The 18463-nt window shown below is 43.3% G+C and overlaps 2 protein-coding genes across 2 annotated transcripts in view; one reads left to right on the top strand and one right to left on the bottom strand.

Annotated features, from left to right (window-relative positions):
* LOC146172814 (neuropeptides capa receptor-like) overlaps nucleotides 1-18463 on the bottom strand; it is a 354353-nt gene that overhangs the window by 320803 nt on the left and 15087 nt on the right. The window lies entirely within an intron of this gene.
* The window catches only part of LOC146172813 (uncharacterized), a 30644-nt gene continuing 17603 nt past the window's right edge, over nucleotides 5423-18463 (top strand). Inside the window, exon 1 of the mRNA XM_084584400.1 lies at nucleotides 5423-5525. Coding sequence (XP_084440526.1) covers nucleotides 5423-5525 — 103 coding nt within the window. The remainder of the gene's footprint in view (nucleotides 5526-18463) is intronic.

Genomic DNA, 18463 nt, shown 5'->3' with positions numbered 1-18463 from the left:
GTGGAGTTCCGCACACCGGCTAGCGAGAAACTAACGTGCAAGATGCATAAATATAATCAAGGGAGCGCGAGAATACCCCTGAATGTGCCTGAATGGTATAGAAGCCTGAAACGAAGCTCCTGCATCGACAAGCCCTCATTCTTAATATGTAACAATATTATAGCGCTCTTGTCACTGCAATCATTAGGACTTCCACGGTCAATATGGTCGCACAAGCAGCTAAAGTTAACCATTAGTATAATATGGCAGTCACAACCCAGTAACCAAGCGATGTTTTCAAGGAGTAATATGCGCCACCTCGACAGCCGAGTTCTTCGTGCCGTATTTTCAGTCTTTCACGTTGCTCTTCGGAAGTCGCCATCTTCATATCCTCTGTCAAAGTTTGTCTAAATAATTTCCTGAGGCCTCTTTCAACGTAAAGATAGCCGAAAGTAACGGCCAAATACTTCGCTAAACCTGACAAGACGTGGCGAAGTAAGGCTAAACAAAGCCAAATTTAGCTAAGCGCGTACTAAATAATGCTTCTACGTGAAGTTCCATGCTTCGCCAAGCTAAAACATCACTCGTTTTTGTTTGCTTTATTTGTTCCGCTATTTATCAGCTGTTTTATCCTGGCGTGTGTCTTATTTCTTTGTACTTGTACTCATTCGTCTGCTATTTATTTGCTTCTCTGTCCACTTCTTTCTTTTCTTGATTGATTAATTAACTTACAAATTGATTGATTGATTGATTGATTGATTGATTGATTGATTGATTGATTGATTGATTGATTGATTGATTGATTGATTGATTGATTGATTGATTGATTGATTGATTGATTGATTGATTGATTGATTGATTGATTGATTGATTGATTGATTGATTGATTGATTGATTGATTGATTGATCGATCGATCGATCGATCGATCGATCGATTGATTGACATCTCTAAACTTTCAACTAATTTTTTCATCCGCGTATAGGTCTCACATCTTCTGCCTTCATAAATGGCACATACCCACGAAGGGGGATTGGCCAGGGTTCAATGTGGACTGCCAAATGTCCTACAGATACTGAATTAGTGCCTTAAATTAATTATCAACTAAACAAAAACCTAAGATTGTCTTTGTAGATCGCTCTTTTTTTTTTTTTATCACTCAGCTGAAGGGAAGCAAACTCATGAGAATGGCGGTGGAGAAGAAAGAAACTTCCATTTTTCTCTTCGTTTTTAGCCGCGCAGAACAATAAACACGGGAAATATAATAGGAGCCCAGCCAGCGGTTGCTCGTAATAAAATTGTATATACGTCAGCGTAAAACTACCCGCTTGGAACCGGAGATGATTGCAGTTCCAGGCGATGTCCGCTATGTGCTCAACACTAAAAAAATAATAATAATAATTGTTACTGCATGGCTTTCCGACGCTAAAAATTGGTACAGGAAAAGAGAAGCATTGAGAATTTCAGACACAAGTTGAGAACAAGGACATGTGTAAAAGAAATATATCGCATGTTGCTTCTCCGTCGTTTTCCTTTCAGCTTGGAAAAACATGTCATCAATGACGCGCGTCTTTCGTAGAAAAGGAATATCAAGGCGGAAAAGAACGCCCGTTCCAACCCTGCCTTACCTTAAATATCATCCTTCTTTTTCTTTATTATTTCTTTCTTTTTTTTTTTGTTCTGTATTCTTTTTATTTCGCAGTTCGGTAAGTGCGATCATTATGACTGCTGAAATTGAGCCAAACAGCCGTTTATTGAAAACAAGAAGATCCTCATTCTCAGGCATGCGGTAAGCGATTAAGGGCTTCCGTGGTTAACGAAGCTTATTAGCTTAAGCAGTCTCCGTTTTGTTGAAGGGCTAGTAGATGCGTGGGTTCGCCAAAGATAATTAAAAGACGGAACGGTGCGACGGGTGGTATCAGCAACATCTCTTGTGAACAACGCCTGAACTCTGAAGGCGAGAAATTAGGAGCGTTTCCGGTACACTCATTAAGAAAACTTCTAATGCAATAACATAATTGAAGTGAGCAAATGAGAGAATAACAAATTAGAACAGCAGAACTGATAAGCTCGTTGCCAAAACATACGTCCAAATATCCGAGGCATTATAAGATAAGCTTCTGTCGGTTATTGAGAAAACAGGTTTCAGCTCGTTGAAAGTAACAGGAAGGTGTCTTAAGGCCTTAATTGCCTATTATCACGTACCCTCACGCTAATATTATATATATAAACGTCACGAGTCCCTAGTGAGTGTCGGAAGTGAACGCCACTGCCAAGAGCGCGTGTAACGTGAGCTAAAGGCAGGCATTATGTGTCTGAACCACCTAATGTTTTTAAAGTAATTGGTGTTATGTAAAGGAAGGTTTACAATATTTTTACTCAGGGCTTGAATTCACCTTTGTATCGCCAGCCTGGCTCGCTATAATTAGCCACGAAGACACGCTTATGGCCTAAGGCTGTCTGGTCAGCGTCTCAAGGAATTCGAATACCACAAGATTTTTCCCGCCATTCTTCATTCGCGACCTCTACAAACCCCTTCCCTTCCCCGTGGAAGGGAAGGGGTTTTTAACATAATAGAAGAAAAGCGAACTGATAGACGGCGTGGTTCTCTTCTTTATTTCATCAAAAATTATCCACTATTTACGCCTATCAAACTTTACATAAACAAATGTCCACCCCGATAATCACGACCACCATTACTTCCCAGACTTCAGTGGCTGATGGCATTTTTTTTTTTAATCCGGGTATCCATTAACGCCATTTATTCCTTTCTGTACCCACTTCGAGGCCGGGTTTTGATCCTCAGTTATCTTGGCGATGTGTCGTTCTTTCAGAGAACCTGCTATAGGTTTAGCGAAAGGTAATTTCTGTTCGTTTATCCTCTAGGCTACCTGCTCTGGAACCACGCACCAAAGAATTATCCAGCTACAATAGAGTCATGGAAAACTGAACGAGTAGGCACTTCGCCCTTTTATCGGCAACCCAAGGGACGAAGGATATATATATATATATATATATATATATATATATATATATATATATATATATATATATATATATATATATATATATATATATATATATATATTTGAAGAACTTTTTGGATCTTTCGATTGCGTCTTCATGCGAGCGATCGCAGTGCCACTGTTTGCGTGCTCTACGGTCACCTTTTCCCTTTTTCGATTCTTTCTCCTCTTCTCTCTGTTCACTTTCACTTATAACTCGGAGAGACAGTGATCCGCGGAAGCAATTACATCGGGTTCAGAAAAGGGCATTTTCACAGCGCTGAAGTAGAAGGGCAGAAAATAGAAAACATTAAGTACAAATTACTATCAAAGACTAAAACGAACCGCGCTGAGACAGTGCGCAGACATGGTCAGGGCCGCCTCTACCCTCGGCCCGAAAAATATAAAAACACTCATTTTCCCTCTCTCCCAAATGTGTTTTAGTAGGTGAGTGAGCGAAGCAAATGAGATAGTGTGCGTGTGTTTTTGAGTTTGTATGTGCGCGGGAACAATTGGATCGCGCCACTCCATATTTAATGAGTCGCTTGCCCTTCGCATTGTTCGCAGTAATTCTCTCCGTTATTCTATTTCTATCTTTTTTCCCCACCCATCCTCCTTCGCGTGCTTGCGTGCGTTGGATTTCCGCTATCGAAGGCGTGCAGGTTACTCTCGTCATTCCGGCGACAGCAGACCAAATAAACGGCAATGGACGCATTTGCGCAGTGTCGCCATCTAGTGTCTCCCCGAAATACCGCCATTGAGATTGTGCGAGTACATCTTTTTTTTTTTTTTTTTTTTTATCATCGCCGATAGCTCGGGGGTGGGGAGTTCGGCGAATGGTGGTTGATAGCGCTTAAGGTGAGGGAAGATAGGTGAGGTGGGATGAGGTTGGGAGGTGAATCGAGGGTGGGTCTGTGGGTATTGATGGAGATGTGGGTGGCGATTGTGGAGCTGGAGGCTTCACACTCCAGAGATAGACAGACCCCAAATTTCCGAAAATTATGCTAGCAAAGCTCTGGCACTTATATGGCATTCCTCTAGTTTGAAAAATAAAAGTGCGTAAAAAATCAACGCTGTGTAATTATTTTATGCCTGCTATTTGGAAGGATATGTTAAGTCCATTTGGTACTACTTTAGTTTTTTTTTTTTTTTTTCATATATTACTGTTTCAGATCCTAACGCTTGAATACTTTTCTGTGGTAATAATAACAGACGGACTACATATACGAGGCTTGCGACCGAGATAAGTAGGAAGTGAACAGCGTTTCAAACCTAAATGGCGATAACGAAATGCTGACTTATTTTAATGCCGATTTATTTCGAGAGCAAAATTATTCCAACGATATATGTATTTGAATCAAGCTCACTCAGATGCCTTTCCTACTCAGTAAACACAGCATTAAATAAGCAATATTTCTATGCGGTCTTATTAGTAGAAGTGATTGTGGCTGTTTCGTGTGCCTTCCTGCAATGGTAGATATTTTTACTATGTTTAAATGTTCAAATTAGGGCAAAATATATTTTCCTTGGCATCTGTCGGTGACGTATTTCTTAGAGAAGATTATGAATGTTTTATCGCTTCTGTTTTAAATTTAACTATTTCTTACTTTATTTTCATTTTTGTGAGAGAGATCAAATAGATTGCGTATAGCACTACGGGAGTTTCTCTCGTGATGATTCTAGCTGTATCCAACTCTTCGCCCGAGAAGGGGTGCCTTATTAGGCGCTAATGCATTATTCGTTTCCTCTGTCCGCGCAGCTGTGTCTATACACAGCGGAAAGACTGCGATCTTAGCTACTATGCTTCCAAACAAATTAACGCGGTACCTGCCTTAGAATACACAGTGTCAATTGCTGTCCGTCTTCGGAATGAGCAAACCGAATGGGGCACATTCTCTTTTTCTTTTGCAACCAATGTCTGTGCATGCCGCAATTTATCTCCTCTCCTAATGGGATCTCTTGCACAAGCCAGACGCCATTACAGTCTTCTTAAGCAGCGCGGTTCGGTAATCAGGTTATGTCGTGAGGCGGGTTGGCAGGCAGCTCATTGCGGGAGCAAAGAAACAGGGGTAGTACTTAAAAGAGAAGTGGGTTAGTACCGTCCGCACTAGGTTACGTCATCGAAGCATTTCAGAGTTCTCTGGACGTTCTGGCTAAGCTGCCGTAAACTTGTAGTGAGCGAAAGGTGTAAGAGTGCGAAGAATCCTCTGTCAGGGTGTGTAGAAAGGAAATCGGTCGCTGTAGGATATCATCATCCTGTATGGCTCTCCTTTATACCAAATAAGAGCCCATATATTGTCTCGCATATAATGACTGGTATATGTTGTCGCATATCTCCTACGAATCGGGAATACGTAAAAGCTTCCCCTCGATCCCGCCATTCTGTCGGCTTTTTACACATGCATACCGACTCGAGTGCCCCCTCGAGACAGCAGTCGTCATGGCAGCATCAGTGCCAGATTACACGGCCGTGAGTCGTTACAACGTGCCGACTGCAGAAGGAGAACGGCGGCAAAAGTACCTCACGATTCAGCCTTCACGATGTAAATACGGACATTATGATACCCCCTCTAATACAACGCGTCTTTAGTAACAGAAAAATATCATTACCGGCGTACATGAGAAGGTTGGAGGCATGTCTTCTGTAGTAGAATAGTTAAGGGTTTGACGGAAACCTGTCTGGCGAGGCAACAACATTGACATCATCTGTATACATAACTGGGAGACCATGAAAGCGCGAATGTTCCAGTGGTTCCTTTCACGCGGGTGTTTACTTTTCCGTTTCCAGACTCTCGCAGTTGCTATGGAATTTCATAGTTGTTGTTTTGTTAATACGCTTGCTGACAAGCATGTAGTATTCATATGAGAACACACATGGGCACGAGCACGAGAGACCACAGATACATTCCATTCGAAGCAAATAAACTGTATTCGGGACATTGTGCGAATTAAATTCATTGGAACTTATTTATGTCTGTTGTAGAAACATCGGAGCAATTTATATCAGTGTATAAGCATCATAGCAATCAACTGTTCCCTAATATGACTCGCGGAAAGGGAAAAACTGGTTTGTCGTTTTCATTAACGAAGTCAGAAGTAGACGCCCATCTAGGCTTTTCGCGTGACTCTCCTAAACCTTGCTCCAACTGGCGCTTCAATTTCTTCCATTTAATTGCCGACGGTGTATTTAATTCGAGCGTCAGGATTTCATCGGCAACGAGGGAAAAAATCTTGACGCGTGCTAATTATTCTGTTCGCAGAAGCTCCGGGCGACCCTTCTGCCCTCCCCAACCCCCTTGCGCATGTCGCTTCAATACCAGCCTGCATTACTGTGCTTTTGTGTTCAACTGATCTCTATTCGACTGCCGCTCGGTGACGCGGTTTACTTGTTGTCTGAGGTCACTGGATAAAAACAGCTCCTATTGTGAAAAAGGCAAGTCAACGAGAAGCTTCCTTCGTAGAGCTTATTTGTCGATCCCTCCAAAGAGCGCACTCACGCTTGCATTGGTTTCAAGGTCTGCGGAACGATAGACATCTGCGGGTATCTCTCGCAAGTGGTGGGGCATGGCTGCTTCGCGTACGCTTTAATTACCTGTCAATGCGAAGACCATTGCTTAGCCTCGAAAGAAATCAGTGAAGACGGTGGAAGCAATTGAAGTGATTTTTTTGCTAATCACAGGAGTCCTCGAAAGGAACTAAGTTCCGCAAGAAATGTGTTCCAATGAATATATAAAGCATTCGTTTGTCTTGCGAATAATTTGGACTTATATGGATAGCACAGCTGACTAATTGTCAGCATGTATTTATCCGCTGAATCCTAAATCTAAAAATAAAACGGCCAAAGGCCTATAATACTGGCACTGGATGCAACACAAGAATTCGATTAAATTCACGATATCTTCCGCTTCTTCATATGAGAATAGACCCGCCGCAGTAGCACAGTGGCTCTCGCGCTCGGCCTCCACGCTCGACATCGCCGGATCGAATCCTGGCCACGGACGTTACATTTCAGTGGAAGAACGCTCGCACGATGTGCGATGCTGATGCATAGTAAAGACTTCCAGGTGGCCAGTACGAATCCGGAACTCTCCACTACGGAACCACTCGTAGCCCCCACGTAGGGTCGGAATACAAAACACTGCATACACACTACGACATAATATATCGTAATAAACCCTAATGCATCATGGAATGTGATATCAACACCTATTACACACCCCCGCGACCCAATTTCATAGCCTCACTGACCATATATGACGACAAGTCAACATTGCTGAGGGCGCCTACCGAGCGCCCAGCACCGATCTAAAGAACAGGTCGCCACGCTATAAACTTGCGAGCACATATGGCACCCAAAACGCACCGCTTTCGCCGCATCGAACAAACAGCTCCTACAAAATCAACCTAGGTAAAGGAGAAATTAAGGTGCTTTCGAAGCTTGGAGGTGTTGTGCGACACCTTAGCTGGTTCACTTCACACGAATGTCTCAGCGCGACGCATTTTGCCTCCACCCTTGTCGGTATCTCATGTAAGGTCCAGGCGCAATCACAAACTTGTTAAGCAGCGCTATTAGGTAGTCAGGTTTTGCCATGCTACTGGTCAGCAGGCGTTCATTTGCAGATTAAAGGAAACGAGGCACAGAACGAGAGGCAAAGTGGGCTAGTAACGACGCGGAGTGCGCGCTTGGTTATGCCCTCCAAGCATTACACATTACCCTAGATGTTCTGGCTCGATGCAGTAAACTTGTACTCGGCAAACGGAGCAAGACTGCGAAGAAGTCTGAGTGCTGGTATAACGAAGGAGCTGGTCTTTACACGATGTGACAAACTTGGCACAGCACACAAGTCGATAAATTGTCTCGCGCATGAAACTTGTCAGGATGCGGGAATACGTAAAGAGCTCAACTCGATCCCGCCATCTTGGCCATTTATTTCACACAGGCATGCGAGACACATAGATCGACCCGAAATAACCTCGAGATAGCAACCGGCGCGGCAGCGTCAGTGCTAGGCGATGCAAGCGTGGTGACGTACGGCGCTCACGTTTCGACTGTTGTAGTACAACGGCGACAAAGGGAACTCGCTAATCAGCGTTGACGACACACGGGCTGATAATACAGGGGCAGTAAATGAACTAGAATTAAGTACAAAAAAGGCGAAGTTTAAATTGTTTAGTGCAAAAAACCTTAGCCCATTACTAATGTTCTCGGGCTGACATATCAAAATTCAGAGAATGAACAGGCCCAATACCTTTTCATTCCTTTTTCATCAATACTTTTTATCATTCCTTTAGGTGCTGCTTTTCATAAGAAACTTAATAGGCCATTTGGCAGGCTATACACACTAAGTAATTTGTTGCCCGTTTGGCGAAGAAGCAACTGCATTTCTCTCTTATTAATTTTCATATAAAATACTGCCTTTCAGTATGAGCAATTGCCACAAAAAGTGATAGCAAAAGGCTATGCGTACTTATTCGGAAAAGTGCATTGCTTGTTTCAGCCTGCAAACAGATATATTTGATGCTCGCAAATATTGGAATGATGGTTTCAGTAGGCGCGCTCCAACTTTGCTAATCATAATTATTATGTAAAATTGATGTTTATTAAATAAATAAAATAGCATATTTGAGTAATTAATTAATTGCAAAGCAAGAAAACTGCCTGTGGGTGCAAGACTGCTGACCGATGTATGTAATGGTTTCCTATATCATCGTCGTCAACCCGACTATACTCACTGCAGGGCGAAGGACTCTCCCATATTCCTCCAATTAGCCCGGTCCTATGCTAGCTGCGTCCACTTGCCCCTGCGAACTTCTTAGCCTCATCCACCCACGTAACTTTCTGCCGCCTCCTGCTACGCTTTCCTTCCCTTCGAATCCAGTTTTGTTACCCTAAGCGACCATCGGTTATCCTCTCTTCTCACTACATGCACTGCCCATGCCCATTTCTTCTTCTTGATTTCTACTAGAATGTCATTAACTCTTACCCCCAATTCCAATTTGCACAGTTCCTTTCTCATAACGTTATACCTTCCGTTATATATATATATATATATATATATATATATATATATATATATATATATATATATATATATATATATATATATATATATATATATATATATATATATATATATATATATATATATATATATATATTTGTTTTCGGGTGTATAGTTTTTCAAATTTGGGTTGTAAAAGTCGGGCGTTATTTTTCGACTTAAGAATTGGGGAGAAAGCCGGTTTTTCGTGCAAACACTCCAAGATTCAAGTTTTATCGGGTTGGTTAAAGTTAGAAACTAATAAGTTATTCGATTTCTTCTAATCGGTGCGTAACGATTAGGGTTATGTTCTGGCTTACTTTCAAGAAAGTGTTTCTTGCGTTTCTGCCATAATTATTACTTTTTACATTCCCTTATTAACATACATAATCATCTGCGTGCGCAGCATTCTGGTTTCCATCCGAGACCTGTCTGGTCTCTGGGGGTATCTTAGCTGAGAGAACGTTCGCTGAACGCACAGCTGCCATTAGCTAGACAAAACAATGTCAGCACTACGATTGCTAGCCTGGGGTAGCGCAGTAGCGCAAAGCTGCGTCGTTCCGATAGCCTACCAGTTCAACACTTTCATTTTTGGGGCTCCATCAAGTACTGGTTAAACTCCTCGCGAGGCGAGCCTATATCGCCCGTCACGGAAATAAAGAGATCGTAGTCATCAAATCACTGACTCAGCAGCCGCTTCTGGAATGGTTCGAGTAGGTACCCATTTTCCACATTGTCAACATGGTATTCTTCTTTGTCTGAGACGTTAGGTTTCAGAGTGCAGCCCCATAATTTTGTGGAAATTTTCGCGCAAAACTCTTCACAAGTTTTTACTAATGTGGCACTGTTCTTAGGTAACATAGACAAAGCAGTTTTTTCTCGATCGCTTTTACCGATCATCGTGGAAAACTCGCTGACAGACTGCTGTAGCGTGACGTCAGTTTACGGGGTGATCGAAGCTTAGCATCAGAAGTTTTCCGCTTTCAAGCGTTTTCTGGACATCTGAAATGGGTCTAGTGCATTTCTCATTAAGACTACCTTAACCATAAAGAACCTCTGTACCAGAAAATATTCCTCGAATAGCTTCTGCTTTGGTGCTTTCATACGAGCATTCAACAAGTACCATGGGCACAGCCATTCCAGAAACCGGGAAAAATCGGGATTTACCCGATATTTTAGGAACATGTTCGGGGTGCGAAAACGGGGTACAATGAGTTTTACCCGAAAACGAACAACCCTATATATTGGTTTTGTTTGTGAGGTTTAACGTCCCAGAGCAACTCAGGCTATGAGAGACGCCGTAGTGGAGGACTCCGGAAATTTCGACCACCTGGGGTTCTTTAACTTGCACTGGCATCGCACAGCACTCGGGCGCCTTGCTTTTCGCCTCCATCAAAAAGCGGCCGCCGAGGCTGCGATTCGATATATATATATATATATATATATATATATATATATATATATATATATATATATATATATATATATATATATATATATATATATATATATATATATATATATATATGGTACCTAAGAGCAGTACCACATTAGCAAAAACTTGTGAAGAGTTTTGCGCGAAAAGTTCCACAAAATTATGGGGTTTGCACTCTGAAACCGAACGTCTCAGTCAAACAAGAATACCATGTTGACAATGTGCAAAATGGGTACCTACTCGAACCATTCCAGAAGCGGCTGCTGAGTCAGTGGTTTGATGACTATGACCTCTTGTATATATATATATATATATATATATATATATATATATATATATATATATATATATATATATATATATATAGGAAGGGGGTTGAAGCTCCAATGGGTCCGGTAGGGCATAGACTTAAGGTAGGTGACACACGGTAGAAAAAACAACACTTTATTCCGACGTTTCGGCCGGGGTCCGGCCTTTGTCAAGGCCTTTGTCCTTGACAAAGGCCGGACCCCGGCCGAAACGTCGGAATAAAGTGTTGTTTTTTCTACCGTGTGTCACCTACCTTAAGTCTATATATATATATATATATATATATATATATATATATATATATATATATATATATATATATATATATATATATATATATATATATATATATATATATATATATATATATATATATATATATATATGAGGGGCTCATTATGAGATATGAAGCAAAAGAAGCCAACAGTCGGCGCTGCCGAGAAAAGCGTAGGGGATTTTTTACTTCTAATTTTTCATTTTGCTATTGACCTGAATTAGTGCTATAATCAATTTAGGAAGAAAGGTAATGAAATCAAAATAGAAGGAAAATATTCGCGTCGATGATGGAAACCGAACCCACAACCTCCGAATATCGAGTCCGGTGCTGAGCTACAACTGAGTAACTCGGTGTTTGACACCACTAGCCTGAACCCGCGGCAGTAGCGACTTCTCGCACCGCGGGCTGAGTGTCACTGCTCTGTATGTTAGCACAAGAATGCTGAATTGGGCGAGTTAGTGCATTTGCATTTTAGAAAACGTAGCGCAAAGAAGACAAGGACAAAATTAGGGATACACACACGAGTGTGTCCATCCCTCATTTTGTCCTTGTCTTCTTTGCGCTATGTTTCCTAAAATGCTGTATGTTAGGTCTGGCACGCCGGGGCTCGAAGGAAACTGTAGCGTCTAGCCTCCCCCTCGCAGTATTTCGAGAAAAACCCCTATAATATATGAATATATACAAAGATCTCTCAAATTTTTTGCCTCGCAAGACGCTTCAATATCAGCGCTCGAATTTCGCGTTAGGGAGTATCGCAACCATCCTCAGAATTTGTCAACTTCCTCACGCATGCTATAAATGTATAAAGCATCTGTTTCTTCCCTGATTAGGACGTATATACAAGGTGACGATGTGATGAAAAATACTACCGCTTCTGCTGTGCTGGCGAGGCCAGGCTAGTGAGGAGACAGGTAGGTTTCTTAAGTCTTGAGTGACTAGCAATATTAAATGAAATGCAACAAAAAATAATTAAGTGCAGCCTCTTATGCTGAGCATCATGGCACAAGGGCATTATTGTTTACCGGGGTATAAAATTTTTGTAGGTTTACTATTTGTGCATAACTGGGAGAAAATCAAAACATACACACTCCCTTCGAAAGGAGTGTGTGCATTTTCGCTTTCTCAGTCTACAGCTGCTGTGGCCTTTCTTAATTGTCGTTTTATTTTTTCAGTTGCCAACAGTTAGATATTTGGCACGAGCCAGAAGAAAAGCAACACAGTATTCTATTTGATTCAGGCGCTGCGCATTTGGTTCATTTCGAAATATAAATTCAAGCCTATACATTTTTATTTTAGAAACATCACAACCGTTCATAGAACCTTAGCTATCATAACAGTTAAAGCATGTGGCGTTTTAGAGAGTATAGACATTTTTTGCTAATTATAATGACTCGTAGGATGTCTTAAACTGGCGTTTTCGTGAATGGACTGCCGAATTCGACACCATCTACGACTATTCGCGTGCCTGTTGTGAGCTTTCCACTCGCTAGCGGTGAAATTCCTTCAGTTTAGGAGCCTTTGAGGTGGTCGAACAGCGCGTCGGGATTGCGCCGACGGCGAGTCCAAACAGCGTGACGCGTCGCAGTTATCCGACTCACTGTAGGGCAGGGCGACTTTTCTCCCCTCCTCTTTCCTCCCGTCTCCTCTCTCAATGCAAGCACGGCCTACCGCTCTATTGTGCCAACTCTTCCCTCCTCCACTGCCGCTCAATAGGGCTATTTGCGTACCGCATCAGGACCCTAGGGTAAACTGGCTCAGTTGCGAAAGAGGCCAGACAACGAGGAGCTTCATTCGAGGAGCTTATCTATCGATTCCTCCGAGAAGAGCACTCTCGTCCAGATGGGTTAAATGGTCGGTGAAAGCATAGACATCGGCGTATCTCTAGACCATGGTGTGCCAGTCTCATCACGTGTGCTTTAATTACCCGGCAACGTGAGAACTATTGTCTAGTCGCGAGAGCAATCAGTGCGGAGGGTAGACGCAATTAGGGTGACTTTTTTCTTTTTTTTTCTGGGATCACAGAAGCTCGGAATTCTCAAACTAATTTGAAATTTGACATGCGCACTGAATCATCAATGCAAAAAATTCGCCGTTGGTATTAGGGCGCTTCTTCGAACACGTCATTACTTTCCGCAAAACTGAGTATCTCACGTCAAGCATCCCACATTTACAAACTTATGTAGTTTGAATGCTTACCGTTTCCCTTACACTGCCTCAGCTGCTCCCCTGTATGGAAAGCCTAATATCCTTCCTTTACTTTGCTCCCCCTAAGATTAGCCACACTCATGCACATAAACAGTAATCCGACTAGATTTTCCCAAAACGGTAATTTGCTACTTCCCAGGGTTAACACTAATTATGACAAGTAAACCCTTTTGCATTGAGCTATATCCTTAAGGAGCTCACTACCCTATAGTTTTTGCCAGCACAACAAACTTGCGTGAATTGACTCATATAAGCGTCTGCATCGGTTGCAATCATGCACTAAAAACAGTTCAATCGTCCACGCATTCCAATAAAAACATCAAAGCATTTTTTATTGCCAAAGCTATAACTGCACTGTTAGGCTTTTCGTTTTTTGTTTTTTTTTTAACGAAGTATCACCTTTGTTGTCGTTCGTAGAATTTAATATATTTAATGTACTATTTGTGCCGTTTTGTGTATTTGTTTTAGGCATTTTCTTATAGGAGGTCCCACTGACAACTCCGCTTTGAGATCTCTATCTCCACCAAATAAACGACACTAACTTTAGCAAAGCATTTCTGTCAGTAAAAACCTAAAAATTTTTGAGAGAAACCTGAGACTACGTCCCACATAAAGAAAAAATAGAGCACTGCAGGACCTTCACTAGTAGTGTGAAAGTCTGAACGTTGCTGCTGCTGAACACTGTTACGTTTTTAACCTTTCCCTATTTTTTTTATTTATCCCTTTTTATTCTTCATTTTCATGTCGTTGTTCTCTATTTCCCTCCACGCCCTCTAGCGTCGTTACGCTATACAAGGAGAATTATGCACACGGTCACCGGAAGTGGAGAATGGTAGCGCTGTGGCGGGCTCGCATTACGCGCTTACGCAGCCAGGTGATGTGACGCATGAGCTATCCGTGTTCTCCTTTTTGAACGTTTTTCCACGCAATTCAGAAAAACAAAAGCCGGCGTAGAGCAGTGAGTGGTTAAAGCGCTGGGCTGGGAAATGGAAGAGTGAGAATTCGAATCCTGGCTTGAACTCGTTTTTTTTTCTTATTAATGACAGCTCACGTGATTTCACGAAACCTTGGAATCTCTTTCCTAACCCACTACCCCTAACCTCAATTTTCCCCAATAAAGTTTATCAATCAAAATCGCACACATCTCGAAGGGGCACGCTCTGTTCACAGGTCCTTACACCTCACGCATTAGGCATGAAAAGTGTTCGACTTAAAAATCATGGGGACATTTAAGTTCCAATTTAAGTGCATGACGCGACAGCCTTATTATAGATATTTAGCTTGCCGGATTAAGTACTAACATAGACGCCTACTGGTTTAACTGATGCTTCCCACGCACGCGTGTTGACAGGGGCAAGAACAATCGAGGCCACTACGGCTGCGTTGGAGGAGGCCAGTAATATAGTATACGTCGGCGCTGGCACAACTCCGATCTGCTAAAAGCCTCCAATAGAGCCTTTCAAACATGCTAAGCCTCGAGGCGCTGCAGATGAAGTTATGTGATGTTAGGAAGATAGTGAGAGACCGGAAAGCGTGGCATGATAAGGTCCATAGGGTCACGAAGAGTCGGACACGACTGAACGACTGAACTGAACTGAACTGAAAAGTAGTAATAAAGGTTTTTAGATGAGCTTACGTAGACATATATCGGTTTACCGGGCTCCACCTACGCAAGCGCAGTGGCCGCAATTGCCTTTGTTAATGCGCGTGCACAGGAGGCGCCCGGTTAAGCGGTATGCGCACACGTTAGTACTTCTATGGAAAATTGGGGCCATTAGAGAGATTTAGCAGAACATAGAAGTACTAACGCGTGCGTATACCGCTTAACCGAGCGCCTCCTGTGCACGCGCATTAACAAAGGCAATTGCGGCCACTGCGCTTCCGTAGGTGGAGCCCGGTAAACCGATATATGTCTACGTAAGCTCATCTAAAAACCTTTATTACTACTTTTCAGTTCAGTTCAGTTCAGTTCAGTTCAGTTCAGTTCAGTCGTTCAGTCGTGTCCGACTCTTCGTGACCCTATGGACCATGTCACGCCACGCTTTCCTGTCTCTCAATACGCACGCGTTAGTACTTCTGCTAAATCTCTCTAATGGCTCCCATTTTCCGGCTTTTTTTTTTTTTTTTTTTGAGGATCCTCGTTTTTGTCCATTCATCTTGCTACTCGTTCAGTGAATATTCTTTTATTCGGCACCTATTACCTCACATATACTTTTTATGATTGAGTCGATGCGTCATTATGTGAAAGATGCTATACCCGGGCCCGCGGAAGATGCCCACGGCGGACGTCAAATGGTGATAGGCCACGCTGCATGAGAGCGCTGCAACGAAAGTGCGCCAAGGACACGCAAACCACATCAACGCCCGGACTCGCCGCCTCGCATGTTGGCAGCTGTGTGAATGTGCACGAGCGGGCAGTTCCGGATAGCGCGTGCACGAGCCCTGCTCTCGACGTAGGGAGTCATAGAGGCCCGTTGGTATTGCCAGAAAAAACAATGCGCAGGCTGTTATGTAATGGCAAGTGACAAATCTGCTTTAACAGAAATCATTTGAACTGTAATTCTGATATACATTTCTACCTATGGGCGCTTCCTCCACCCATCGAAGGGTGGAGGTTAACACGCGCGCGTGCACGCACACTGCACGATGTTTTGAAAAAGTATCCTGCCATTAATTCACTTAAAACAATGCTCTACACAGTTGCTTACCACGCGGAAGAAATATATTTGCATTTTCGAACTTATATTTAGGGTTATGCGCCTGGTGAAAACAGAAAAATGTTTATAATTCGTTCACTTCTTGATTATTGAATTAATTATTCGATAAAAAGATTATCTCGACACATAAAGTACGATTAGCAAACAAGATACGACAAACTTTTTTTATCGGAGTTGAACTATTCATGCCGCTTCAATTGCATAAGATTTCTTATACAACGTAACGTAACGGCAAAGACACGGCACATAAAGATCCATGAAACGAGCAGCTCGCTTCTAAACGTTTATGGCGCCATAAAACGATCAAATGGACGCGTTGGAAGCACCGTTATGTGCCTTGAACGGATTCTCTCCGAAGAACGCTTGAAAGAAGTTAAAGAAAAAGAAGAACCTGACGAGCATCGCGAGATTCTTGCCAGACTATATCGCAGGCTACTACTGATCCAGCGGCATACACAACAAAAGTGCGTTTGTTGTTGTTGCAGAGGCCACTTTTCTAACGCCATTAGGCGACTACGGAACGTTCGTTCCTGAAACCATTCAAAACTTGTGGACGGTTTCTAAATAAATGAGCTTTATGTTCGCCGACGGCCCAGGAAAGGGCGCTTTCAGAATACTATCAACGGTGCATGTACCCTATGGCAGTCTCTGTATCCACTGGCAGTTACCATCGGAGCGAGGACTGCAAGCGGTTCGCCATTTTCTGATCTTCACTTGAAAGGGATTAAAATCCGGTCTGTCCAAAACGCGCACGCACCAGCCTGCATGCATGCATGCGTGCGTGCGTGCGTGTGTGTGTGTGTGTGTGTGTGTGCGTGCGTGTGCGCGTGTGTGTGTGTGTGTGTGTGTGTGTGTGTGTGTGTGTGTGTGTGTGTGTGTGTGTGTGTGTGTGTGTGTGTGTGTGTGTGTGTGTGTGTGTGTGTGTGTGTGTGTGTGTTGATTTCGTTCGTTCGATTGAAAGCGACCCAATCGTGCCGCGCGAATTTATTTTATCTCGCGGTTTTTCTTTGGAGCCCGGGAAAAGAAGACGATCGAGCCTTTCCTTAACGGAAATAATGTACTTGGAGGTGCTCTACAACTTTGCAAATAACGTTTGTTGCTTTATTGTCGAAAGTAGACATTCATTAATTTAGAAAAATTACTTAATTTATACCTGACCTGGGTTCTATGCAGGTAGCATCGGCTGGGAACTGGATAAAGGAAACCTTTTCGCTTTTATCCGGTGGAGCTTGAACGTAGTATGAACAATGCTCATGAGCTGAAGACATGGGCATTCGTTATTTTCACCTGAGACAGCGTACCACTTTTTTTATCTCGATGAGCTTTGCAGTGCTGAGGCAAAAGTTGTTGTTGCGACTGAAGGTAGAAGGAAAAGAAAATACACGGACCTGCTACTGGCTCTGTAGCTGAGCCACCTCCGCTGCCTCGTGCGGACAGAAGACAAAAAATAAAGAAAGAAAAAGAAAGAAGAGGAAGAGAAAGACGCACGTCGCAACAGCCGTCGTCCCCCACCGAATTGGTAGCGGGTGCAATGACGGCCTACGACAGATAAAAATGCGCTGGCAGGCTAGCCCCCGCCGCAAGCGGCAGCGACCTAACAGTCCCAGCCCCGTAGGGCTAGGAGCAGCCACCCTCCGCAAAAGTTGTGGCGGCGAAAATATGTGCAAGAGCTCAAGTGCATCTCTACAATACAAAAACAAACCAACGGAGCTTTTCGGAGAGGCTTCGAGACGGTGCCGTGCTTCATCACTGGGCCTGCACCGACATCTGACCGCGGTTGCCGAACACGCGAAGCCCCACGTCCCCCACGTCGCGAGGAGACGGGGATGAAAAAGGAGGGAAGAGGACAGACGCGTGCGTGTCTCGTAGGCCGGGGAGCTTACAAGCGATCGGGTCACGTCTTGCACGCACAACCCTCCCTCCGCCTCCCACGCTTTGCGCACCTTTCATTCTTGCCACTTGGCTGTGGAGCTCCGCTGGCCGTTACGCGCGCGCACACACGCACATAAATACACGCATGCGCGCACGAAAAAACTGACGTGTGGCGAGGGGTGGCAGAACGCTGAGACCAGCCTTTGCGGGTACCGTATGAGCAGACGTACAACGGACACGCCGAACACCGGCAAAGTTATTGCTACAACTGCTGGCCCCCTCAAAGACAACCCAAGTTTCTCGTAGAGCAGACAGTTAGGGTAGATGGTATGACGTCAGGATGTTTTCCCAGCGTACAAAGAACGAACTTAAGGCACTCTAAGCAATAAAAAAAGCGCTACAGAAACAGTGCTTTGTCGGATCACCCCCTCAATAAACAACAGAAGTACCGCGAAGACCTCTCTCAAAATTTATTTAAATGTCCTTCCACGAAGACAGGATGTAAACTTGATAGAATAGACAATCCCTTCTCTTTAAGCGCAAATCTGGGTGAACCTCATTTTCATATTGCTAACAAAGCACGAGTACGAGATGGGCTGCACACCAACAAGCACTGACTATCAAC

Source organism: Amblyomma maculatum, chromosome 11, assembly GCF_055883805.1.
Source record: "Amblyomma maculatum isolate TAMU_Amacu chromosome 11, ASM5588380v1, whole genome shotgun sequence".
Taxonomy (NCBI): Eukaryota; Metazoa; Arthropoda; class Arachnida; order Ixodida; family Ixodidae; genus Amblyomma; species Amblyomma maculatum.
Note: the sequence above shows the minus strand (reverse complement) of the source record. Positions and strands in the feature narration are given on the sequence as shown.